The sequence below is a fragment of the Salmo salar genome, chromosome ssa23 (genome assembly GCF_905237065.1).
Source record: "Salmo salar chromosome ssa23, Ssal_v3.1, whole genome shotgun sequence".
NCBI lineage: Eukaryota > Metazoa > Chordata > Actinopteri > Salmoniformes > Salmonidae > Salmo > Salmo salar.
This window is the reverse complement of record NC_059464.1, coordinates 47,659,794-47,684,357: the sequence shown is the minus strand read 5'-3', so window position 1 is coordinate 47,684,357 and position 24,564 is coordinate 47,659,794. Positions and strand designations below refer to the sequence as shown.

General features: G+C 49.9%; 1 protein-coding gene across 1 annotated transcript in view; it reads left to right on the top strand.

Annotated features, from left to right (window-relative positions):
* Positions 1–16,729, top strand: part of LOC123729856 (tripartite motif-containing protein 16-like) — a 35,033-nt gene extending 18,304 nt beyond the window's left edge. Inside the window, exons 4-6 of the mRNA XM_045706322.1 lie at positions 15,452–15,611; positions 15,737–15,796; positions 16,033–16,729. Of these exons, the coding sequence (XP_045562278.1) occupies positions 15,452–15,611; positions 15,737–15,796; positions 16,033–16,556 (744 nt within the window). The 3' untranslated portion in view covers positions 16,557–16,729. The remainder of the gene's footprint in view (positions 1–15,451; positions 15,612–15,736; positions 15,797–16,032) is intronic.
* The last annotated feature ends 7,835 nt before the right edge of the window (positions 16,730–24,564 follow it).

The window sequence follows — 24,564 nt, the reverse complement described above, 5'->3', positions numbered from 1 at the left end:
CTTTGTCCCTCTCTCTTTGTCCCTCTTTGTCCCTTTCTCTGTCTTTGTCCTTCTTTGTCCCTCTCTCTCTTTGTCCCTCTCTCTGTTTCTGTCCCTCTCTTTGTTTCTGTCCCTCTCTTTGTTTCTGTCCCTCTCTCTATTTCTTTGTCCCTCTCTCTCTTTGTCCCTCTCTCTCTTTGTCCCTCTCTCTGTTTCTGTCCTTCTCTCTGTTTCTGTCCCTCTCTCTGTTTCTGTCCCTCTCTCTGTTTCTGTCCCTCTCTCTGTCTCTGTCCCTCTCTCTGTCCCTCTCTCTGCCTCTGTTCCTCTCTCTCTCTCTTTGTCCTTCTTTGTCCCTCTCTCTCTGTCCTTCTTTGTCCCTCTCTCTCTTTGTCCCTCTCTCTTTGTCACTCTTTGTCCCTCTCTCTCTCTTTGTCTGACTTTTTGCCTCTCTGTGTCCCCCTCTCTCTCTCTGTGTCCCCCTCTCTCTCTCTGTGTCCCCCTCTCTCTCTCTGTGTCCCCCTCTCTCTCTCTCTGTCCCCCTCTCTCTCTCTGTGTCCCCCTCTCTCTCTCTGTGTCCCCCTCTCTCTCTCTGTGTCCCACTCTCTCTCTGTGTCCCCCCCTCTGTCCCTCTCTCTCTTTGTCCCTCTTTGTCCCTCTCTCTCTTTGTCCCTCTTTGTCCCTCTCACTCTTTGTCCCTCTTTGTCCCTCTCTCTCTTTGTCTCTCTTTGCCCCTATCTCTCTTTGTCCCTCTTTGTCCTTCTCTCTCTTTGTCCCTCTTTGTCCCTCTCTCTCTTTGTCTCTCTGTCTCCCCCCCTCTCTCTGTGTCCCCCTCTCTCTCTCTGTGTCCCCCTCTCTCTCTCTGTGTCCCCCTCTCTCTCTCTGTGTCCCCCTCTCTCTGTGTCCCCCTCTCTCTGTGTCCCCCTCTCTCTGTGTCCCCCTCTCTCTGTGTCCCCCCCCTCTCTCTGTGTCCCCCCCTCTCTCTGTGTCCCCCTCTCTCTGTGTCCCCCTCTCTCTGTGTCCCCCCCTCTCTCTGTGTCCCCCCTCTCTCTGTGTCCCCCCTCTCTCTGTGTCCCCCCCTCTCTCTTTGTCCCTCTTTGTCGCTCTCTCTCTTTGTCCCTCTCTCTCTTTGTCCCTCTCTCTGTTTCTGTCCCTCTCTCTATTTCTGTCCCTCTCTCTCTCTCTGTCCCTCTCTCTGTCCCTCCCTCTGCCTCTGTCCCTCTCTCTGTTTCTGTCCCTATCTCTGTTTCTGTCCCTCTCTCTCTCTCTGTCCCTCTCTCTGTCCCTCTCTCTCTCTTTGTCCCTCTCTCTTTGGCCCTCTCTCTTTGTCCCTCTTTGTCCCTCTCTCTCTTTGTCCCTCTCTCTCTTTGTCCCTCTCTCTCTTTGTGTCCCTCTCTCTGTTTCTGTCCCTCTCTTTGTTTCTGTCCCTCTCTTTGTTTCTGTCCCTCTCTCTGTTTCTGTTCCTCTCTCTCTCTCTGTCCCTCTCTCTCTCTCTTTGTCCTTCTTTGTCCCTCTCTCTCTGTCCTTCTTTGTCCCTCTCTCTCTTTGTCCCTCTCTCTGTGTCCCTCTTTGTCCCTCTCTCTCTGTCTGTCTTTTTGCCTCTCTCTTTGTGTCCCCCTCTCTCTCTCTGTGTCCCCCTCTCTCTCTCTGTGTCCCCCTCTCTCTCTCTGTGTCCCCCCCTCTGTCCCTCTCTCTCTTTGTCTCTCTGTGTGTCCCCCTCTCTCTGTGTCCCCCTCTCTCTTTGTCCCTCTTTGTCGCTCTCTCTCTTTGTCCCTCTCTCTCTTTGTCCCTCTCTCTGTTTCTGTCCCTCTCTCTGTTTCTGTCTCTCTCTCTCTCTCTGTCCCTCTCTCTGTCCCTCCCTCTGCCTCTGTCCCTCTCTCTGTTTCTGTCCCTCTCTCTGTTTCTGTCCCTTACTCTCTCTCTGTCCCTCTCTCTCTCTCTTTGTCCTTCTTTGTCCCTCTCTCTCTGTCCTTCTTTGTCCCTCTCTCACTTTGTCCCTCTCTCTTTGTCCCTCTCTCTCTTTGTCCCTCTCTCTCTTTGTCCCTCTCTCTCTTTGTGTCCCTCTCTCTGTTTCTGTCCCTCTCTCTGTTTCTGTCCCTCTCTCTGTTTCTGTCCCTCTCTCTCTCTCTTTGTCCTTCTTTGTCCCTCTCTCTCTGTCCTTCTTTGTCCCTCTCTCTCTTTGTCCCTCTCTCTGTGTCCCTCTTTGTCCCTCTCTCTCCCTTTGTCTGTCTTTTTGCCTCTCTCTCTGTGTCCCCCTCTCTCTCTCTGTGTCCCCGCTCTCTCTCTGTGTCCCCCTCTCTCTCTCTGTGTCCCCCCCCTCTGTCCCTCTCTCTCTTTGTCCCTCTCTCTCTTTGTCCCTCTTTGTCCTTCTCTCTCTTTGTCCCTCTTTGTTCCTCTCTCTCTTTGTCCCTCTTTGTCCCCCTCTCTCTCTCTTTGTCCCCCTCTCTCTCTCTGTGTCCCCCTCTCTCTCTCTGTGTCCCCCTCTCTCTCTCTGTGTCCCCCTCTCTCTCTCTGTGTCCCCCCTCTGTCCCTCTCTCTCTTTGTCTCTCTTTGTCCCTCTCTCTCTTTGTCCCTCTCTCTCTTTGTCCCTCTTTGTCCCTCTCTCTTTGTCCCTCTTTGTCCCTCTCTCTTTGTCCCTCTTTGTCCCTCTCTCTCTTTGTGTCCCCCCCTCTCTTTGTGTCCCCCCCTTTCTCTGTGTCCCCCCCTCTCTCTGTGTCCCCCCCTCTCTCTGTGTCCCCCCTCTCTCTGTGTCCCCCCCCTCTCTCTGTGTCCCCCCCTCTCTCTGTGTCCCCCCTCTCTCTGTGTCCCCCTCTCTCTCTGTGTCCCCCTCTCTCTCTGTGTCCCCCTCTCTCTCTGTGTCCCCTTTCTCTCTGTGTCCCCCTCTCTCTCTGTGTCCCCCTCTCTCTCTGTGCCCCCCTCTCTCTCCCTCTGTCCCTCTTTCTCTGTGTGTCCCCCTCTCTCTCTGTGTGTCCCCCTCTCTCTCTGTGTGTCCCTCTGTCCCCCTCTCTCTCCCTCTGTCCTACTCTCTCTCCCTCTGTCCTCATCTCTCTCCCTCTGTCCCCCTCTCTCTCCCTCTGTCCCCCTCTCTCTCCCTATGTCCCTCTCTCTCTCTGTCTGTCCCCCTCTCTCTCTGTGTGTCCCCCTCTCTCTCTGTGTGTCCCCCTCTCTCTCCCTCTGTCCCCCTCTCTCTCCCTCTGTCCCCCTCTCTCTCCCTCTGTCCCCCTCTCTCTCCCTCTGTGTGCCCCTCTCTCTCTGTGTGTCCCCCTCTCTCTCTGTGTGTCCCCTTCTCTCTCTGTGTGTCCCCCTCTCTCTCTGTGTGTGTCCCCCCCCTCTCTCTGTGTGTCCCCCCCCTCTGTGTGTCCCCCTCTCTCTGTGTGTCCCCCTCTCTCTCTGTGTGTCCCCCTCTCTCTCTGTGTGTCCCCCTCTCTCTCTGTGTGTCCCCCTCTCTCTCTCTGTGTCCCTGTCTCTCTCTGTGTCCCTGTCTCTCTGTGTGTCCCCCTCTCTCTGTGTCCCTGTCTCTCTCTGTGTCCCTGTCTCTCTCTGTGTCCCTGTCTCTCTCTGTGTCCCTGTCTCTCTTTGTGTCCCTCTCTCTCTTTGTGTCCCTCTCTCTCTTTGTGTCCCTCTCTCCCTCTCTCTGTGTCCCTCTCTCCCTCTCTCTGTGTCCCTCTCTCCCTCTCTCTGTGTCCCCCCTCTCTCTCTGTGTCCCCCTCTCTCTCTGTGTCCACCTCTCTCTCTGTGTCCCCCTCTCTCTGTGTCCCCCTCTCTCTGTGTCCCCCCTCTCGCTCTGTGTCCCTCTCTCTCTCTCTCTGTGTCCCTCTCTCCTTCTCTCTGTGTCCCTCCCTCTCTCTGTGCCCCCCACTCTCTTTGTGTCCCTCTCTCTCTGTGTCCCTCTCTCGCTCTGTGTCCCTCTCTCTCTCTCCCTGTCACTCTCTGTCCCTCTCTCTCTCTCTTGTCCCTCTCTCTCTCTGTCCCTCTCTCTGTTTCTGTCCCTCTGTTTCTGTCCCTCTCTCTGTCTCTGTCCCTCTCTCTGTCCCTCTCTCTGCCTCTGTCTCTCTCTCTCTCTCTCTCTTTGTCCTTCTTTGTCCCTCTCTCTCTGTCCTTCTTTGTCCCTCTCTCGCTTTGTCCCTCTCTCTTTGTCCCTCTTTGTCCCTTTCTCTGTCTTTGTCCTTCTTTGTCCCTCTCTCTCTTTGTCCCTCTCTCTGTTTCTGTCCCTCTCTTTGTTTCTGTCCCTCTCTTTGTTTCTGTCCCTCTCTCTGTTTCTTTGTCCCTCTCTCTTTTGTCCCTCTCTCTCTTTGTCCCTCTCTCTGTTTCTGTCCTTCTCTCTGTTTCTGTCCCTCTCTCTGTTTCTGTCCCTCTCTCTGTTTCTGTCCCTCTCTCTGTCTCTGTCCCTCTCTCTGTCCCTCTCTCTGCCTCTGTTCCTCTCTCTCTCTCTTTGTCCTTCTTTGTCCCTCTCTCTCTGTCCTTCTTTGTCCCTCTCTCTCTTTGTCCCTCTCTCTTTGTCACTCTTTGTCCCTCTCTCTCTCTTTGTCTGACTTTTTGCCTCTCTGTGTCCCCCTCTCTCTCTCTGTGTCCCCCTCTCTCTCTCTGTGTCCCCCTCTCTCTCTCTGTGTCCCCCTCTCTCTCTCTCTGTCCCCCTCTCTCTCTCTGTGTCCCCCTCTCTCTCTCTGTGTCCCCCTCTCTCTCTCTGTGTCCCACTCTCTCTCTGTGTCCCCCCCTCTGTCCCTCTCTCTCTTTGTCCCTCTTTGTCCCTCTCTCTTTTGTCCCTCTTTGTCCCTCTCACTCTTTGTCCCTCTTTGTCCCTCTCTCTCTTTGTCTCTCTTTGCCCCTATCTCTCTTTGTCCCTCTTTGTCCTTCTCTCTCTTTGTCCCTCTTTGTCCCTCTCTCTCTTTGTCTCTCTGTCTCCCCCCCTCTCTCTGTGTCCCCCTCTCTCTTGTGTCCCCCTCTCTCTCTGTGTCCCCCTCTCTCTCTCTGTGTCCCCCCTCTCTCTGTGTCCCCCTCTCTCTGTGTCCCCCTCTCTCTGTGTCCCCCTCTCTCTGTGTCCCCCCCTCTCTCTGTGTCCCCCCCTCTCTCTGTGTCCCCCCTCTCTCTGTGTCCCCCCCTCTCTGTGTCCCCCCTCTCTCTGTGTCCCCCCCTTCTCTGTGTCCCCCCTCTCTCTGTGTCCCCCCCTCTCTCTTTGTCCCTCTTTGTCGCTCTCTCTCTTTGTCCCTCTCTCTCTTTGTCCCTCTCTCTGTTTCTGTCCCTCTCTCTATTTCTGTCCCTCTCTCTCTCTCTGTCCCTCTCTGTCCCTCCCTCTGCCTCTGTCCCTCTCTCTGTTTCTGTCCCTATCTCTGTTTCTGTCCCTCTCTCTCTCTCTGTCCCTCTCTCTGTCCCTCTCTCTCTCTTTGTCCCTCTCTCTTTGGCCCTCTCTCTTTGTCCCTCTTTGTCCCTCTCTCTCTTTGTCCCTCTCTCTCTTTGTCCCTCTCTCTCTTTGTGTCCCTCTCTCTGTTTCTGTCCCTCTCTTTGTTTCTGTCCCTCTCTTTGTTTCTGTCCCTCTCTCTGTTTCTGTTCCTCTCTCTCTCTCTGTCCCTCTCTCTCTCTCTTTGTCCTTCTTTGTCCCTCTCTCTCTGTCCTTCTTTGTCCCTCTCTCTCTTTGTCCCTCTCTCTGTGTCCCTCTTTGTCCCTCTCTCTCTGTCTGTCTTTTTGCCTCTCTCTTTGTGTCCCCCTCTCTCTCTCTGTGTCCCCCTCTCTCTCTCTGTGTCCCCCTCTCTCTCTCTGTGTCCCCCCTCTGTCCCTCTCTCTCTTTGTCTCTCTGTGTGTCCCCCTCTCTCTGTGTCCCCCCCTCTCTCTTTGTCCCTCTTTGTCGCTCTCTCTCTTTGTCCCTCTCTCTCTTTGTCCCTCTCTCTGTTTCTGTCCCTCTCTCTGTTTCTGTCTCTCTCTCTCTCTCTGTCCCTCTCTCTGTCCCTCCCTCTGCCTCTGTCCCTCTCTCTGTTTCTGTCCCTCTCTCTGTTTCTGTCCCTTACTCTCTCTCTGTCCCTCTCTCTCTCTCTTTGTCCTTCTTTGTCCCTCTCTCTCTGTCCTTCTTTGTCCCTCTCTCTCTTTGTCCCTCTCTCTTTGTCCCTCTCTCTCTTTGTCCCTCTCTCTCTTTGTCCCTCTCTCTCTTTGTGTCCCTCTCTCTGTTTCTGTCCCTCTCTCTGTTTCTGTCCCTCTCTCTGTTTCTGTCCCTCTCTCTGTTTCTGTCCCTCTCTCTCTCTCTTTGTCCTTCTTTGTCCCTCTCTCTCTGTCCTTCTTTGTCCCTCTCTCTCTTTGTCCCTCTCTCTGTGTCCCTCTTTGTCCCTCTCTCTCCCTTTGTCTGTCTTTTTGCCTCTCTCTCTGTGTCCCCCTCTCTCTCTCTGTGTCCCCCCTCTCTCTCTGTGTCCCCCTCTCTCTCTCTGTGTCCCCCCTCTGTCCCTCTCTCTCTTTGTCCCTCTCTCTCTTTGTCCCTCTTTGTCCTTCTCTCTCTTTGTCCCTCTTTGTTCCTCTCTCTCTTTGTCCCTCTTTGTCCCCCCTCTCTCTCTTTGTCCCCCTCTCTCTCTCTGTGTCCCCCTCTCTCTCTCTGTGTCCCCCTCTCTCTCTCTGTGTCCCCCTCTCTCTCTCTGTGTCCCCCCTCTGTCCCTCTCTCTCTTTGTCTCTCTTTGTCCCTCTCTCTCTTTGTCCCTCTCTCTCTTTGTCCCTCTTTGTCCCTCTCTCTTTGTCCCTCTTTGTCCCTCTCTCTTTGTCCCTCTTTGTCCCTCTCTCTCTTTGTGTCCCCCCCCTCTCTTTGTGTCCCCCCTTTCTCTGTGTCCCCCCTCTCTCTGTGTCCCCCCTCTCTCTGTGTCCCCCCCTCTCTCTGTGTCCCCCCCTCTCTCTGTGTCCCCCTCTCTCTGTGTCCCCCTCTCTCTCTGTGTCCCCCTCTCTCTGTGTCCCCCTCTCTCTCTGTGTCCCCCTCTCTCTGTGTCCCCCTTTCTCTCTGTGTCCCCCTCTCTCTCTGTGTCCCCTCTCTCTCTGTGCCCCCCTCTCTCTCCCTCTGTCCCTCTTTCTCTGTGTGTCCCCCTCTCTCTCTGTGTGTCCCCCTCTCTCTCTGTGTGTCCCTCTGTCCCCCTCTCTCTCCCTCTGTCCTACTCTCTCTCCCTCTGTCCTCATCTCTCTCCCTCTGTCCCCCTCTCTCTCCCTCTGTCCCCCTCTCTCCCCTATGTCCCTCTCTCTCTCTGTCTGTCCCCCTCTCTCTCTGTGTGTCCCCCTCTCTCTCTGTGTGTCCCCCTCTCTCTCCCTCTGTCCCCCTCTCTCTCCCTCTGTCCCCCCTCTCTCTCCCTCTGTCCCCCTCTCTCTCCCTCTGTGTGCCCCTCTCTCTCTGTGTCCCCCTCTCTCTCTGTGTGTCCCCTTCTCTCTCTGTGTGTCCCCCTCTCTCTGTGTGTGTCCCCCCCTCTCTCTGTGTGTCCCCCCTCTGTGTGTCCCCCTCTCTCTCTGTGTGTCCCCCTCTCTCTGTGTGTCCCCCTCTCTCTGTGTGTCCCCCTCTCTCTCTGTGTGTCCCCCTCTCTCTCTCTGTGTCCCTGTCTCTCTCTGTGTCCCTGTCTCTCTGTGTGTCCCCCTCTCTCTGTGTCCCTGTCTCTCTCTGTGTCCCTGTCTCTCTCTGTGTCCCTGTCTCTCTCTGTGTCCCTGTCTCTCTTTGTGTCCCTCTCTCTCTGTGTGTCCCTCTCTCTCTTTGTGTCCCTCTCTCCCTCTCTCTGTGTCCCTCTCTCCCTCTCTCTGTGTCCCTCTCTCCCCTCTCTCTGTGTCCCTCTCTCCTCTCTCTGTGTCCCCCTCTCTCTCTGTGTCCACCTCTCTCTCTGTGTCCCCCTCTCTCTCTGTGTCCCCCCTTTCTCTCTGTGTCCCCCTCTCTCTCTGTGTCCCCCTCTCTCTCTGTGTCCCCCTCTCTCTCTGTGCCCCCCTCTCTCTCTCTGTGTCCCCCCCTCTGTCCCTCTCTCTCTTTGTCTCTCTTTGTCCCTCTCTCTCTTTGTCCTCTCTCTCTTTGTCCCTCTTTGTCCCTCTCTCTTTGTCCCTCCCTCTCTTTGTCCCTCTTTGTCCCTCTCTCTTTGTCCCTCTTTGTCCCTCTCTCTCTTTGTCCCTCTTTGTCCCCCTCTCTCTGTGTGCCCCCCCTCTCTCTGTGTCCCCCCCTCTCTGTGTCCCCCTCTCTCTGTGTCCCCTCTCTCTCTGTGTCCCCCTCTCTCTCTGTGTCCCCCTCTCTCTCTGTGTCCCCCTCTCTCTCTGTGTCCCCCTCTCTCTGTGTCCCTCTTTCTCTCTGTGTCCCCCTCTCTCTCTGTGTCCCCCTCTCTCTCTGTGTCCCCCTCTCTCTCTGTGCCCCCCTCTCTCTCCCTCTGTCCCTCTTTCTCTGTGTGTCCCCCTCTCTCTCTGTGTCCCCCCTCTCTCTCTGTGTGTCCCTCTGTCCCCCTCTCTCTCCCTCTGTCCCCCTCTCTCTCCCTCTGTCCTCATCTCTCTCCCTCTGTCCCCTCTCTCTCCCTCTGTCCCCCTCTCTCTCCCTATGTCCCTCTCTCTCTGTGTGTCCCCCCTCTCTCTCTGTGTGTCCCCCTCTCTCTCTGTGTGTCCCCCTCTCTCGCACTGTGTCCCTCTGTCCCCCTCTCTCTCCCTCTGTCCCCCTCTCTCTCCCTCTGTCCCCCTCTCTCTCCCTCTGTGTGCCCCTCTCTCTCTGTGTGTCCCCCTCTCTCTCTGTGTGTCCCCCTCTCTCTCTGTGTGTCCCCCCCCTCTCTCTGTGTGTCCCCCCCTCTCTCTGTGTGTCCCCCTCTCTCTCTGTTTGTCCCCCTCTCTCTCTGTGTGTCCCCCTCTCTCTGTGTGTCCCCCTCTCTCTGTGTGTCCCCCTCTCTCTCGTGTGTCCCCCTCTCTCTCTGTGTGTCCCCCTCTCTCTGTGTCCCTGTCTCTCTCTGTGTCCCTGTCTCTCTCTGTGTCCCTGTCTCTCTCTGTGTCCCTGTCTCTCTTTGTGTCCCTCTCTCTCTTTGTGTCCCTCTCTCTCTTTGTGTCCCTCTCTCCCTCTCTCTGTGTCCCTCTCTCCCTCTCTCTGTGTCCCTCCCTCTCTCTGTGTCCCTCTCTCTCTGTGTCCCTCTCTCTCTCTGTGTCCCTCTCTCTCTCTCTCTCTGTCCCTCTCTCTCTCTCTCTGTCCCTCTCTCTCTCTGTACCTCTCTCTCTCTCTCTGTCCCTCTCTCTCTTTGTCCCTCTCTCTCTCTCTGTCCCTCTCTCTGTTTCTGTCCCTCTCTCTGTTTCTGTCTGTCTCTGTCCCTCTCTGTCTCTGTCCCTCTCTCTGTCTTTGTCCTTCTTTGTCCCTCTCTCTCTTTATCCCTCTCTCTCTTTGTCCCTCTTTGTCCCTCTCTCTCTTTGTCCCTCTCTCTCTCTTTGTCTGTCTTTTTGCCTCTCTCTTTGTGTCCCCCTCTCTCTCTCGGTGTCCCCCTCTCTCTCTCTGTGTCCCCCCCTCTGTCCCTCTCTCTCTTTGTCTCTCTTTGTCCCTCTTTGTCCTTCTCTCTCTTTGTCCCTCTTTGTCCCCCTCTCTCTGTGTCCCCCTCTCTCTCTCTGTGTCCCCCTCTCTCTCTCTGTGTCCCCCTCTCTCTCTCTGTGTCCCCCTCTCTCTCTGTGTCCCCCCCTCTGTCCCTCTCTCTCTTTGTCTCTCTTTGTCCCTCTCTCTCTTTGTCCCTCTCTCTCTTTGTCCCTCTTTGTCCCTCTCTCTTTGTCCCTCTCTCTCTTTGTCCCTCTTTGTCCCTCTCTCTTTGTCCCTCTTTGTCCCTCTCTCTTTGTCCCTCTTTGTCCCTCTCTCTCTTTGTCCCTCTTTGTCCCCCCCTCTCTCTGTGTCCCCCCTCTCTCGGTGTCCCCCTCTCTCTCTGTGTCCCCCTCTCTCTCTGTGTCCCCCTCTCTCTCTGTGTCCCCCTTTCTCTCTGTGTCCCCCTCTCTCTCTGTGTCCCCCTCTCTCTCTGTGTCCCCCTCTCTCTCTGTGTCCCCCTTTCTCTCTGTGTCCCCCTTTCTCTCTGTGTCCCCCTCTCTCTCTGTGTCCCCCTCTCTCTCTGTGTCCCCCTCTCTCTCTGTGCCCCCCTCTCTCTCCCTCTGTCCCTCTTTCTCTGTGTGTCCCCCCCTCTCTCTGTGTGTCCCCCTCTCTCTCTGTGTGTCCCTCTGTCCCCCTCTCTCTCCCTCTGTCCCCATCTCTCTCCCTCTGTCCCCCTCTCTCTCCCTCTGTCCCCCTCTCTCTCCCTATGTCCCTCTCTCTCTGTGTGTCCCCCTCTCTCTCTGTGTGTCCCCCTCTCTCTCTGTGTGTCCCCCTCTCTCTCTCTGTGTCCCTCTGTCCCCCTCTCTCTCCCTCTGTCCCCCTCTCTCTCCCTCTGTCCCTCTCTCCCTGTGTGTGCCCCTCTCTCTCTGTGTGACCCCCTCTCTCTCTGTGTGTCCCCCTCTCTCTCTGTGTGTCCCCCTCTCTCTCTGTGTGTCCCCTCTCTCTCTGTGTGTGTCCCCCCCTCTCTCTGTGTGTCCCCCTCTCTCTGTGTGTCCCCCTCTCTCTCTGTGTCCCCCTCTCTCTCTGTGTGTCCCCCTCTCTCTCTGTGTGCCCCTCTCTCTCTGTGTCCCTGTCTCTCTCTGTGTCCCTGTCTCTCTCTGTGTCCCTGTCTCTCTCTGTGTCCCTGTCTCTCTCTGTGTCCCTGTCTCTCTTTGTGTCCCTCTCTCTCTTTTGTGTCCCTCTCTCTTTGTGTCCCTCTCTCTCTTTTGTCCCTCTCTCTCTTTTGTGTCCCTCTCTCTCTCTGTGTCCCTCTCTCTCTCTGTGTCCCCTCTCTCTGTGTCCCTCTCTCTCTGTGTCCCTGTCTCTCTCTGTGTCCCTGTCTCTCTCTGTGTCCCTGTCTCTCTCTGTGTCCCTGTCTCTCTCTGTGTCCCTGTCTCTCTCTGTGTCCCTGTCTCTCTTTGTGTCCCTCTCTCTTTGTGTCCCTCTCTCTCTTTGTGTCCCTCTCTCTTTGTTTCCCTCTCTCTCTTGTGTCCCTCTCTCCCTCTCTCTGTGTCCCTCTCTCCCTCTCTCTGTGTCCCTCTCTCTCTGTGTCCCTCTCTCTCTCTGTGTCCCTCTCTCTCTCTCTCTCTCTGTCCCTCTCTGTCCCTCTCTCTCTCTCTCTGTCCCTCTCTCTCTCTCTCTGTCCCTCTCTCTCTTTGTCCTCTCTCTCTCTCTCTGTCCCTCTCTCTGTTTCTGTCCCTCTCTCTGTTTCTGTCTGTCTCTGTCCCTCTCTGTCTCTGTCCCTCTCTCTGTCTTTGTCCTTCTTTGTCCCTCTCTCTCTTTGTCCCTCTCTCTCTTTGTCTCTCTTTGTCCCTCTCTCTCTTTGTCCCTCTCTCTCTTTGTCCCTCTCTCTCTTTGTCCCTCTCTCTGTTTCTGTCCCTCTCTCTGTTTCTGTCCCTCTCTCTGTCTCTGTCCCTCTCTCTGTCTATGTCCCTCTCTCTGTCCCTCTCTCTGCCTCTGTCTCTCTCTCTCTCTCTTTGTCCTTCTTTGTCCCTCTCTCTCTGTCCTTCTTTGTCCCTCTCTCGCTTTGTCCCTCTCTCTTTGTCCCTCTTTGTCCCTTTCTCTGTCTTTGTCCTTCTTTGTCCCTCTCTCTCTTTGTCCCTCTCTCTCTTTGTCCCTCTCTCTCTTTGTCCCTCTCTCTGTTTCTGTCCCTCTCTTTGTTTCTGTCCCTCTCTCTGTTTCTTTGTCCCTATCTCTTTGTCCCTCTCTCTCTTTGTCCCTCTCTCTCTTTGTCCCTCTCTCTGTTTCTGTCCCTCTCTCTGTTTCTGTCCCTCTCTCTGTTTCTGTCCCTCTCTCTGTCTCTGTCCCTCTATTTGTCCCTCTCTCTTTGTCCCTCTTTGTCCCTCTCGCTCTCTGTCTGTCTTTTTGACTCTCTCTCTGTGTCCCCCTCTCTCTCTGTGTCCCCCTCTCTCTCTCTGTGTCCCCCTCTCTCTCTCTGTGTCCCCCTCTCTCTCTCTGTGTCCCCCTCTCTCTCTCTGTGTCCCCCTCTCTCTCTGTGTCCCCCCCCTCTGTCCCTCTCTCTCTTTGTCCCTCTTTGTCCCTCTCACTCTTTGTCCCTCTTTGTCCCTCTCTCTCTTTGTCCCTCTTTGTCCCTCTCTCTCTTTGTCCCTCTTTGGCCTTCTCTCTCTTTGTCCCTCTTTGTCCCTCTCTCTCTTTGTCTCTCTGTCTCCCCCCTCTCTCTGTGTCCCCCTCTCTCTCTCTGTGTCCCCCTCTCTCTCTCTGTGTCCCCCTCTCTCTGTGTCCACCCCTCTCTCTGTGTCCCCCCTCTCTCTGTGTCCCCCCTCTCTCTGTGTCCCCCCTCTCTCTGTGTCCCCCCCTCTCTCTGTGTCCCCCCCTCTCTCTGTGTCCCCCCCTCTCTCTTTGTCCCTCTTTGTCCCTCTCTCTCTTTGTCCCTCTCTCTGTTTCTGTCCCTCTCTCTGTTTCTGTCCCTCTGTCCCTCTCTCTGTCCCTCCTTCTGCCTCTGTCCCTCTCTCTGTTTCTGTCCCTCTCTCTGTTTCTGTCCCTCTCTCTGTTTCTGTCCCTCTCGCTGTCCCTCTCTCTCTCTCTTTGTCCTTCTTTGTCCCTCTCTCTCTGTCCTTCTTTGTCCCTCTCTCTCTTTGTCCCTCTCTCTTTGTCCCTCTCTCTTTGTCTCTCTTTGTCCCTCTCTCTCTTTGTCCCTCTCTCTCTTTGTGTCCCTCTCTCTGTTTCTGTCCCTCTCTCTGTTTCTGTCCCTCTCTCTGTTCCTCTCTCTCTCTTTGTCCTCCTTTGTCCCTCTCTCTCTGTCCTTCTTTGTCCCTCTCTCCCTTTGTCCCTCTCTCTGTGTCCCTCTTTGTCCCTCTCTCTCTCTTTGTCTGTCTTTTTGCCTCTCTCTTTGTGTCCCCCTCTCTCTCTCTGTGTCCCCCCCTCTGTCCCTCTCTCTCTTTGTCCCTCTCTCTCTTTGTCCCTCTCTCTCTTTGTCCCTTTGTTCCTCTCTCTCTTTGTCCCTCTTTGTCCCCCTCTCTCTTTGTCCCTCTTTGTCCCCCTCTCTCTTTGTCCCCCTCTCTCTGTGTCCCCCTCTCTCTCTCTGTGTCCCCCTCTCTCTCTGTGTCCCCCCTGTCCCTCTTTCTCTTTGTCTCTCTTTGTCCCTCTCTCTCTTTGTCCCTCTCTCTTTGTCCCTCTCTCTCTTTGTCCCTCTTTGTCCCTCTCTCTTTGTCCCTCTCTCTCTTTGTCCCTCTTTGTCACCCTCTCTCTTTGTGTCCCCCCTCTCTTTGTGTCCCCCCCTTTCTCTGTGTCCCCCCCTCTCTCTGTGTCCCCCCCTCTCTCTGTGTCCCCCCTCACTCTGTGTCCCCCTCTCTCTCTGTGTCCCCCTCTCTCTCTGTGTCCCCCTCTCTCTCTGTGTCCCCCTCTCTCTCTGTGTCCCCCTCTCTCTCTGTGTCCCCCTCTCTCTCTGTGTCCCCCTCTCTCTCTGTGTCCCCCTTTCTCTCTGTGTCCCCCTCTCTCTCTGTGCCCCCCTCTCTCTCCCTCTGTCCCTCTTTCTCTGTGTGTCCCCCTCTCTCTCTCTGTTTCCCCCTCTCTCTCTGTGTCCCCCTCTCTCTCCCTCTGTCCCCCTCTCTCTCCCTCTGTCCCCCTCTCTCTCCCTCTGTCCCCCTCTCTCTCCCTCTGTCCCCCTCTCTCTCCCTATGTCCCTCTCTCTCTGTGTCCCCCTCTCTCTGTGTCTCCCTCTCTCTCTGTGTCCCCCTTTCTCTCTGTGTCCCCCTCTCTCTCTGTGTCCCCCTCTCTCTCTGTGTCCCCCTCTCTCTCTGTGTCCCCCTCTCTCTCTGTGTCCCCCTTTCTCTCTGTGTCCCCCTCTCTCTCTGTGTCCCCCTCTCTCTCTCTGTGTCCCCCTCTCTCTCTGTGCCCCCCTCTCTCTCCCTCTGTCCCTCTTTCTCTGTGTGTCCCCCTCTCTCTCTGTGTGTCCCCCTCTCTCTCTGTGTCCCTCTGTCCCCCTCTCTCTCCCTCTGTCCCCCTCTCTCTCCCTCTGTCCCCCTCTCTCTCCCTCTGTCCCCCTCTCTCTCCCTCTGTCCCCCTCTCTCTCCCTATGTCCCTCTCTCTCTGTGTGTCCCCCTGTCTCTCTGTGTGTCCCCCTCTCTCTCTGTGTGTCCCCCTCTCTCTCTGTGTGTCCCTCTGTCCCCCTCTCTCTCCCTCTGTCCCTCTCTCCCTGTGTGTGCCCCTCTCTCTCTGTGTGTCCCCCTCTCTCTCTGTGTGCCCCCTCTCTCTCTGTGTGTCCCCCTCTCTCTCTGTGTGTGTCCCCCCCTCTCTCTGTGTGTCCCCCCCTCTCTGTGTGTCCCCCTCTCTCTCTGTGTGTCCCCCTCTCTCTCTGTGTGTCCCCCTCTCTCTCTGTGTGTCCCCCTCTCTCTCTGTGTGTTGTCCCCCCTGTCTCTGTGTGTCCCCCCCTCTCTCTGTGTGTCCCCCCCTCTCTCTGTGTGTCCCCCCCTCTCTCTGTGTGTCCCCCCCTCTCTCTGTGTGTCCCGCCATTCTCTCTGTGTCCCCCCCTCTCTCTGTGTGTCCCCCCCTCTCTCTGTGTGTCCCCCTCTCTCTCTGTGTCCCTCCCTCTCTCGCTGTCCCTTTCTGTCCCTCTCTCTCTCTCTGTCCCTCTCTCCCTCTCTGTCCCTCTCTCCCTCTCTGTCCCTCTCCCTCTTTGTCCCTCTTTGTCCCTCTCTCTCTTTGTCCCTCACTCTCTTTGTCCCTCTTTCTCCCTCTATTTCTTTGTCTCTCTGTGTCCCTTTCTCTCTGTCTCTCTCTCTCTCTCTCTCTGTCCCTTTCTCTCTGTCTCTCTCTCTCTCTCTCTCTTTGTCCCTTTCTCTCTCTCTCTCTCTCTGTCCCTCTCGCTCTCTCGCTCTGTCCCTCTGTGTCCTCCTCTCTCTGTGTACCCCTCTCTCTCTGTCCCTCTCTCTTTCCCTCTCGCTGTCCCTCTCTCTGTCCCTCTCTGTCCCTCTCTCTCTTTGTCCCTCTTTGTCCCTCTTTCTCTTTGTCCCTCTTTGTCCCCTTCTCTCTTTTTCCCTCTTTGTCCCTCTCTCTCTGTGTCCCTTTCTCTCTGTGTCCCTCTCTGTCTCTCTCTCTGTCCCTCTCTCTCTCTCTCTGTCCCTCTCTGTCCCTCTCTGTCTCTCTCTCTCTCTGTCCTTCTCTCTCTCTCTGTCCCTCTCTCTCTCTCTGTCCCTCTCTCTCTCTCTGTCCCTCTGTCTCTCTCTCTCTCTCTCTGTCCCTCTCTCTCTCGCTGTCCCTCTCTCTCTCTCTCTGTCCCTCTCTCTCTGTCCCTCTCTCTCTCTGTCCCTCTCTCTCTCTGTCCCTCTCCCTCTCTGTCCCTCTCTCTCTTTGTCCCTATTTGTCCCTCTCTCTCTGTGTCCCTCTCTTTTTCTCTCTCTCTCTCTCTGTCCCTTTCTCTCTCTCGCTCTCTCTCTGTCCCTCTCTGTCCCTTTCTCTCTCTCTCTCTGTCTCTCACTCTCTCTCTCTCTCTCTCTCTCTCCCTCTCTGTCCCTCTTTCTCTAGAGGTATCAGTCTCTCTCCAGTATCAGTGTATCTTCAGACTTACCCAGCATCGTTGTCCGTCCTCTTCAGTACTTTGGAGATGTGAGTAAGACTGTGTCTGAACTGAGAGAGAAACTAGAAGACTTCCTTAAAGGAGAATGGACCAAGATCTCCACTACAGGTGTGTTGAAAACAATAAGAACATCAACTTTAGACCATTGAAAGTTCCCTACAAGTCATATACATGTAGAATATGGTATGATGATAACATTCCCTCTCTCTGTCAATGTGTTTGTGTGTCTGTAGTGAATATAGTGGATGTTGTACTGCCTCCAGAGCCCAAGACCAGAGAACAGTTGTTACAATGTGAGTCTCTTTATTGTGAAGTAACTAACAGTCTCTTTTTACTGACACTCCTAACAATCCCTCTAGAAATATATAGCAATAGTAGATCTAATCAAAGACTGGGTATCTATCTGACTCCTCATATTTCTCTGATTTGATCTCTACTGTGCTCTAATCAAAGACAGGGTAGATACAGTATCTGACATAACTTATTGTTCTGACTCCCCTCATTGGTCTCTGCTCTGCTCTTCTCCCAGATTCCTGTCAGCTCACACTGGACCCAAACACAGCACAGACACTCCTCTCTCTGTCTGAAGGGAACAGAAAGGTGACCTATACAGACCAAGTCCAACCATATCCTGACCATCCAGACAGATTCACCAACTACTGTCAGGTTCTGTGTAGAGAGGGTCTGTCTGGACGCTGTTACTGGGAGGTGGAGTGGAGTGGGGACAGGGTTGAAACAGCAGTCTCATATAAAGACATCAGCAGAACGGAGAGAGGAACCGATGGTGTATTTGGATACAATAACAAGTCCTGGAGTTTACTGTGCTATAGAGGTGGTTATTGTTTCAGACACAATAATGTTGAGACTAAAGTATCAGGCCCTCAGTCCTCCAGAGTAGGAGTGTACCTGGATCACAAGGCAGGTACTCTGTCCTTCTACAGGGTCTCTGACACAATGACCCTCCTCCACAGAGTCCAGACCACATTCACTCAGCCCCTCAATCCTGGGTTTTGGCTCTATGTAGGAGGTACTGCTGAGCTGGTTAGACTGTAGTAGGGTCCACATAGATACTAGTCATGCTGGTGTAGTCTATAGCTGAGCTGGTTAAACTGTAGTAGGGTCCACATAGATACTAGTCATGCTGGTGTAGTCTATAGCTGAGCTGGTTAAACTGTAGTAGGGTCCACATAGATACTAGTCATGCTGGTGTAGTCTATAGCTGAGCTGGTTAACCTCTATGGGCTAGGCGGGACGAATTCGTCCCACCTACGTAACAGCCACTTGAAGTCTGTGGCGCGATTTTCAAAACCTTAAAAATCCTATTACTTCAATTTTTCAAACATATGACTATTTTACAGCTATTTAACCTCTATGGGCTAGGTGGGACGCTAGCGTCCCACCCGTGGTGCACTCCATCAACAGCAGGTGCATTTCAAGAGCGGCAAATTTGAATCCAAATAAATGTCAAAATTCAAATTTTTCAAACATACAACTATTTTACACCCTTTGAAAGATAAACATCTCCTTAATCTAACCACGTTTTACGATTTCAAAAAGGTTTTACGGCGAAAGCATAAATTTAGAGTATGTTAGGACAGTACATTTACAAGAGTTGTGTGTAATGTTTTGTCAATTTAAAGACAGGGTCACCAAAACCATAAAACCAGCTAAAATGATGCACTAACCTTTTACAATCTCCATCAGATGACACTCCTAGGACATTATGTTAGACAATGCATGCATTTTTAGTTCTATCAAGTTCATATTTATATCCAAAAACAGCGTTTTACTATGGCATTGATGTTGAGGAAATCGTTTCCCTCCAATAACCGGCAGTCAAGTCAACACCACAAATTAAATAATTAAAATTAGAAAACATTGGTAAAATATTATATTGTCATTTAAAGAATTATAGATTTACATCTCTTGAACGCAATCAACTTGCCAGATTTAAAAATAACCTTACTGGGAAATCACACTTTGCAATCATCTGAGCATCTGCGCCCAGAAAAATACGCGTTGCGATACAGACTAGACGTCATGTTGGGGAGATCTAAAATCGAAAATACTATGTAAATAATCCATTACCTTTGATTCTCTTCATCAGATGTCACTTCCAGGTATCACAGGTCCATAACGAATGTAGTTTTGTTCAAAAAAGCTCATCATTTATGTCCAAAAATCTCCGTCTTGTTAGCACATGATCTAAGCCAGCCGGACTTCTCGTCATGAACGAGGGGAAAAAAATATATTTACGTTCGTTCAAACATGTCAAACGTTGTATAGCATAAATCATTAGGGCCTTTTTAACCAGAACATGAATAATATTCAAGGTGGACGAATGCATACTCTTTTATAACGTATTGGAACGAGGGTACCCAACATGAACTCGCGCGCCAGGTGTCTAATGGGCCATCATCGTTCCATGGCTCTTGTTCGGTCAGATCTCCCTCCAGAAGACTCAAAACACTTTGTAAAGGCTGGTGACATCTAGTGGAAGCAATAGCTGTAGCTGAGCTGGTTAAACTGTAGTAGGGTCCACATAGATACTAGTCATGCTGGTGCAGTCTATAGCTGAGCTGGTTAAACTGTAGTAGGGTCCACATAGATACTAGTCATGCTGGTGTAGTCTATAGCTGAGCTGGTTAAACTGTAGTAGGGTCCACATAGATACTAGTCATGCTGGTGTAGTCTATAGCTGAGCTGGTTAAACTGTAGTAGGGTCCACATAGATACTAGTCATGCTGGTGTAGTCTATAGCTGAGCTGGTTAAACTGTAGTAGGGTCCACATAGATACTAGTCATGCTGGTGTAGTCTATAGCTGAGCTGGTTAAACTGTAGTAGGGTCCACATAGATACTAGTCATGCTGGTGTAGTCTATAGCTGAGCTGGTTAAACTGTAGTAGGGTCCACATAGATACTAGTCATGCTGGTGGTGATGGTCCCCAGATGTGATGATTAATTCTTCTCTGTTTTATGTACAATGATTTAACTGATTTGATCTTCAGATGTTCTGAATTAAAATAAACATTCAATATATTCATATTTATTATAGTACAATGTTTTAATCTTGTACGTTTCCATGAATCATGATGTATGGTGTGGATGTATATTGGTTGTCATTCAGAACCATTGATATATTTTCTCAATTGGTCAAGTTTTCCGTAGTGGCATTAAACACATAGTAACTAAACTATATGGACTGGTTTCCTGGACATGGAACAGATAGTAACTAAACTATGTGGACTGGTTTCCTGGACATGGAACAGATAGTAACTAAACTATATGGACTGGTTTCCTGGACATGGAACAGATAGTAACTAAACTATATGGACTGGTTTCCTGGACATGGAACAGATAGTAACTAAACTATATGGACTGGTTTCCTGGACATGGAACAGATAGTAACTAAACTATATGGACTGGTTTCCTGGACATGGAACAGATTAAGTGTGAAAAAACAATGTTCAATGTAGATGTCCAGGAAACCGTCCCTAAATGTGTCATCTTTCATCCTCCCATACTGCTCAGTCCAGCAACATTAAACCTGTCCAGCAGGAGGTGCTATTGACCAAACAATAAAACCAGCAGATATCTTGACTTGCCACTCAGTATATCAGTAATGTTCAGAATAGTACTTTAATATCATTGGAGATTGATGGTCTTTTTAATCCACTATCCAGAGTCAGGAACAGATGAAGTTAGGTCTGCTACTGTTCAGTGATTAAATATGATTTATGGTGATGGGAAATAAAAAATACAACACTAAACTTCATCTAGTAATAGTTTTCCTTTGTATTTATTCCAAGGTGTGTCTTTAACTTGTAAATGGATTGTGTGGAGGTGAGCTAGTGGTGTGGGTGAATATTCCAGTTGTGTTTAGGCATCTTCATGTCTGACATCCCCCAGTTCTGTTCAGACCCATTGAACTGGGTCACATTCTAAATGGTGACTTGTATTGATAGTCCATACTGGACCTAACTGTGGTTAACCAGACTGGAGGGGTTCTGATCACATATTCCCTCATCTCCACAACTTTACCTGATGTTCTCTGTCTGTCTGTCTGTCTGTCTGTCTGTCTGTGTGCATTGAAAGCAGACAAACTCAATATAGTTTAATTCCTGTAGTTATCAGAACACATGGGGTGTGTAACAATTATCTCCTTTCTCTCTAAGTGTGAACTTGTCCACTTCCCTTCATGTATTCAAAGGAAATGACTGGTATATAAACTCCCTCTACCCCATGCCAACACCAATCCAATGATTTTACATTTGTGAGGAGTAGAGAAGGAAAGCTACACTTCAGGAGGAAGGAGAGATTATTGGGACGCCCCCATGGAGAGATGATAGAGGGATGTGAAAGAGGAGAGAGGTAATGGTTGTACTCTGCCATTGGGGGGATGATAGAGGGATGTGAAAGAGGAGAGAGGTAATGGTTGTACTCTCCAATGGAGATGATAGAGGGATGTGAAAGAGGAGAGAGGTAATGGTTGTACTCCCCCATGGAGAGATGATAGAGGGATGTGAAAGAGGAGAGAGGTAATGGTTGTACTCCCCCATGGAGAGATGATAGTTACATTCAAGGAATTATTATTGTATTAAAGTAAATCTCCCTCACTCCTATAAAAGTCATTGACGTGTTGGATGAGATAGGACCCTGCCTTCACCTGGGGATATTTGTTGGACCCATCACAACAGGTGATGAGGGCCTCAACGTCCATCTGCACAAAGAAAGCCAGGGACTGCAGTGTGCTCGAGTCTCCAGCAGGGGGCAGTAAAACCCTATGGACCTGAAAGGGAAAGTGAGGAGTAAAAATCAAAGGTGAATTTACATTGATGTTTCCACAGAGACCTGAGTCATATTCACTAGGCACCAAACTGAAGAAAATCACCTGAAACAGGGAGGTACTAACTGAGCAAGAAATTATTTTGATGTTTGTACTTTTAGGACTTTTCTATTGATTCCATTTCAATAATCTCAATCAACCACTGCTTATTAAGTATTCCAAATTATTTTAAATAGTAATTGAACGCAGGTCTGTTTCCACATGCAATAAGCCTGTAACGTCTTGTACCATCTCAGGTAAAGGTGTTTCAAATGGAAGGGCAAGTCTCACCACTGAGAGGAAACCATCACAGGTCCACCTCTGCATCAGGTCAGCTACGTTGATCAGTACTGTCCCAGGGATGCTGGGTGCAGAGATGAACTCCCCTGACCTGGTACCACCTATGGAGTTGTCATTTTAATATCAGTTTAACCCCATTACTGCTATAACACACATCAACCATGTTAATAGAATGAAATGGATCCAGGTTCCATTTATTCTACAATAGATTTCATCACAGGTCATTTGGTAAGTTTGTTAATATCTCCAAAGTGGTCTGAAATCAAGATGACTGCAGGTCTCAAAAACAAATTGAATTGTTTACCTGCAGGACACCCACTTGGTTCTGCAGGACCGAAGGATTCAGTGGTGTCTTGTTTACCTGCAGGGCACCCTCTTGGTTCAAGAAGACCAAGAGTCAACCCCAGTGACAAACCGAACTTACTCGATCAGGTCACATCTGACTAAAATAAACATCTGTCCAGGAGGAACTAGACTATAGCTGTTCTAAGTCGATTATCTTCCTGAGCAGAGTACAGACATTCATTTATTTTATTCTTATTTAACTAGGCAAGTCAGTTAAGAACAAATTCTTATTTACAATGACAGTCTAGGAACAGTGGGTTAACTGTCTTGTTCAGGAGCAGAACGACAGATTTTCATCTTGTCAGCTCGGGGATTCGATCGAGCAACCTTTTAGGTTACTGACCCAAGGCTCTAACCACTAGGCTACCTGCCACATCTACACTCTAACCACTAGGCTACCTGCCACATCTACACTCTAACCACTAGGCTACCTGCCACCCCTCAGGGGAATTGATCCACATCTGTGGCTGATACCTGACAGATAGAAAACAACTCATTCTAAAACTTTCAGATATTATGAACATTTGGCACATCATAATTTTAAACTTCTAAAATACATAGAATACATACATAGATACAATACATTGAGGGAAAAAAGTATTTGATCCCCTGCTGATTTTGTACGTTTGCCCACTGACAAAGAATTTATCGGTCTATAATTTTAATGGTAGGTTTATTTGAACAGTGAGAGACAGAATAACAACAAAAAATCCTGAAAAACGCATGTAAAAAATCTTATGAATTGATTTGCATTTTAATGAGGGAAATAAGTATTTGACCCCTCTGCAAAACATGACTTAATACTTGGTGGCAAAACCCTTGTTGGCAATCACAGAGGTCAGACATTTCTTGTAGTTGGCCACCAGGTTTGCACACATCTCAGGAGGGATTTGTCCCACTCCTCTATGCAGATCTTCTCCAAGTCATTAACCTCTCTCGGGTATGTGGGATTGTCCCACCTAGTCAACAGCCAGTGGAATCGAGTGGCGCGAAATACAAAAACCTTAAAAATGCTATAACTTCAATTTCTCAAACATATGACTATTTTACACCATTTTAAAGACAAGACTCTCGTCAATCTAACCACATTGTCCGATTTCAAAAAGGCTTTACAGCGAAAGCAAAACATTAGATTATGTCAGGAGAGTACCCAGCCAGAAATAATCACACAGTCATTTTTCAAGCTAAAATATATGTCACAAAAACCAAAACCACAGCTAAATGCAGCACTAACCTTTGATGATCTTCATCAGATGACACGCCTAGGACATTATGTTATACAATACATGCATGTTTTGTTCAATCAAGTTCATATTTATATCAAAAAACAGCTTTTTACATTAGCATGTGACGTTCAGAACTAGCAAACACACCGAAAACTCTTGATAATCGTTTACAAAATACACAACAATTATTTAAAGAATTATAGATATAGATCTCCTTTATGCAATCGTGTGTCAGATTTTAAAATAGCTTTTCGGCAAAAGCACATTTTGCAATATTCTGAGTAGATAGCTCGGCCATCAAGGCTAGCTAAACAGACACTCGCCAACGTCGAGACTCAGTAAACTCAGAATTACTAGTAGAAAAATTGGATTGCCTTTGCTGTTCTTCATCAGAATGCACTCCCAGGACTTCTACTTCAACCACAAATGTTGTTTTGGTTCAAAATAATCCAAAGTTATGTTCAAATATCCTCCGTTTTGTTCGTGCGTTCAGGTCCCTATCCGAAGGGTGATGCGCGGACACATGTCGTGACAAACAAATTCTAAATATTCCATTACCGTACTTAGAAGCATGTCAAACGCTGTTTAAAATAAATTTTTATGCTATTTTTCTCGTAAAATAGCGATAATATTCCAAACGGGCAACGTTGTTTTCGTTCAAAGGCTGAAAGAGAAACATGGCCACTTCTCGGGGCCGCGCATCTCCTGTCTCTGAGCCACCAGCCTGACCACTCACAAACAGCGCCCCTGTACCTAGCCCAGAAACAGCAGAGATCTCATTCCACTTTCTGTCGCCTTCAGAGAGCCCATGGGAGCCTTAGAAATTGTCACGTTACAGCAGAGATCCTGTATTTTCGACAGAGATGCCACAGAAGCACAAGCAATGTTCAGAGAGGGCACTTCCTGTATGGAATCTTCTCAGGTTTTGGCCTGCCATATGAGTTCTGTTATACTCACAGACACCATTCAAACAGTTTTATAAACTTTAGATTGTTTTCTATCAAATGCATATTCTCGTTTCTGGAAAAGAGTAGTAACCAGTTTAAATCGGGTACGTTTTTTATCCGGCCGTGAAAATACTGCCCTTTACCCTAGAGAGGTTAAGGTTTCGAGGCTGACATTTGGCAACTCGAACCTTCAGCTCCCTCCACAGATTCTCTATGGGATTAAGGTCTGGAGACTGGCTAGGCCACTCCAGGACCTTAAAAACTTCTTACGACGGATTGACTTTGACAATAGCCAGTAAAAAATCAAGGCTTTACAGCCTTGATTTAAAAAAAAGGCTTTACAGTGAAAGCAAAACATTAGACTATGTTAGGACAGTACATATACAAAAATAACCACAGCCATTTTCCAAGCAAGGAGATGTGTCACAAAAAACAGAAAACTAGCTAAAACTATGCACTAAACTTTGACGATCTTCATCAGATGACACTCCTAGGACATCATGTTACACAATACATGCATTTTTTGTTCGATCAAGTTGATATTTATATCCAAAAACAGCCTTTTACATAGGCGCATGATGTTCAGATAATATTTTCCCTCCAATACTGTTGGTGAACCAGCACAACAATTTACAAAAATACTCATCATAAACGTTGATAAAATATTAAACTGTTATTCAAAGAATTATAGAGTAAACATCTCCTTTATGCAACCGCTGTGACAGATATCAAAAAGCTTCACGGGGAAAGCACACTTTGCAATAATCTGAGTACGGCGCTCAGAAAAATACACTAGGCAATACAGTTACCCGCCATTTTGGAGTCATCTAAAATCATAAATAGCATTAGAAATATTCACTTACCTTTGATGATATTCATCAGAAGGCACTTCCAGGAATCCCAGGTCCACAATAAATGTTTTTTTGTTCGATAAAGTCCATCATTTATGTCCAAATACCTCCTTGTTGTTTGCGCGTTCAGTAAGCTACTCCAAATGTGGGAAGCACGTGGAAAATTTCACGAAAAAAGTTAAAAAAAAGTTTTATTTACGTTCGTTCAAACATGTCAAACGTTGTAAAGCATCAATCTTTAGGGCCTTTTTAACGTACAACTTTTTTGAAAAACATTTTGGAACACAGCTACCTCCTCATGTGAATGCGCGCCAATGAACTCATGTCATTTTCTGGGTCACCAACTTCCCCACCTTCTTGTTCGCTCTCTGTTCACTGCAAAAGCCTGAAACAAGGTTCTAAAGACTGTTGACATCTAGTGGAAGCCTTAGGAAGTGCTAAATGAAACCTAAGTCACTGTGTGTTAGATAGGCAATGACTTGGAAAGATTCCACACATCAGATTTCCACTGCCTGGTTGGATTTTTCTCAGGTTTGTGCCTGCCATATGAGTTCTGTTATACTCAC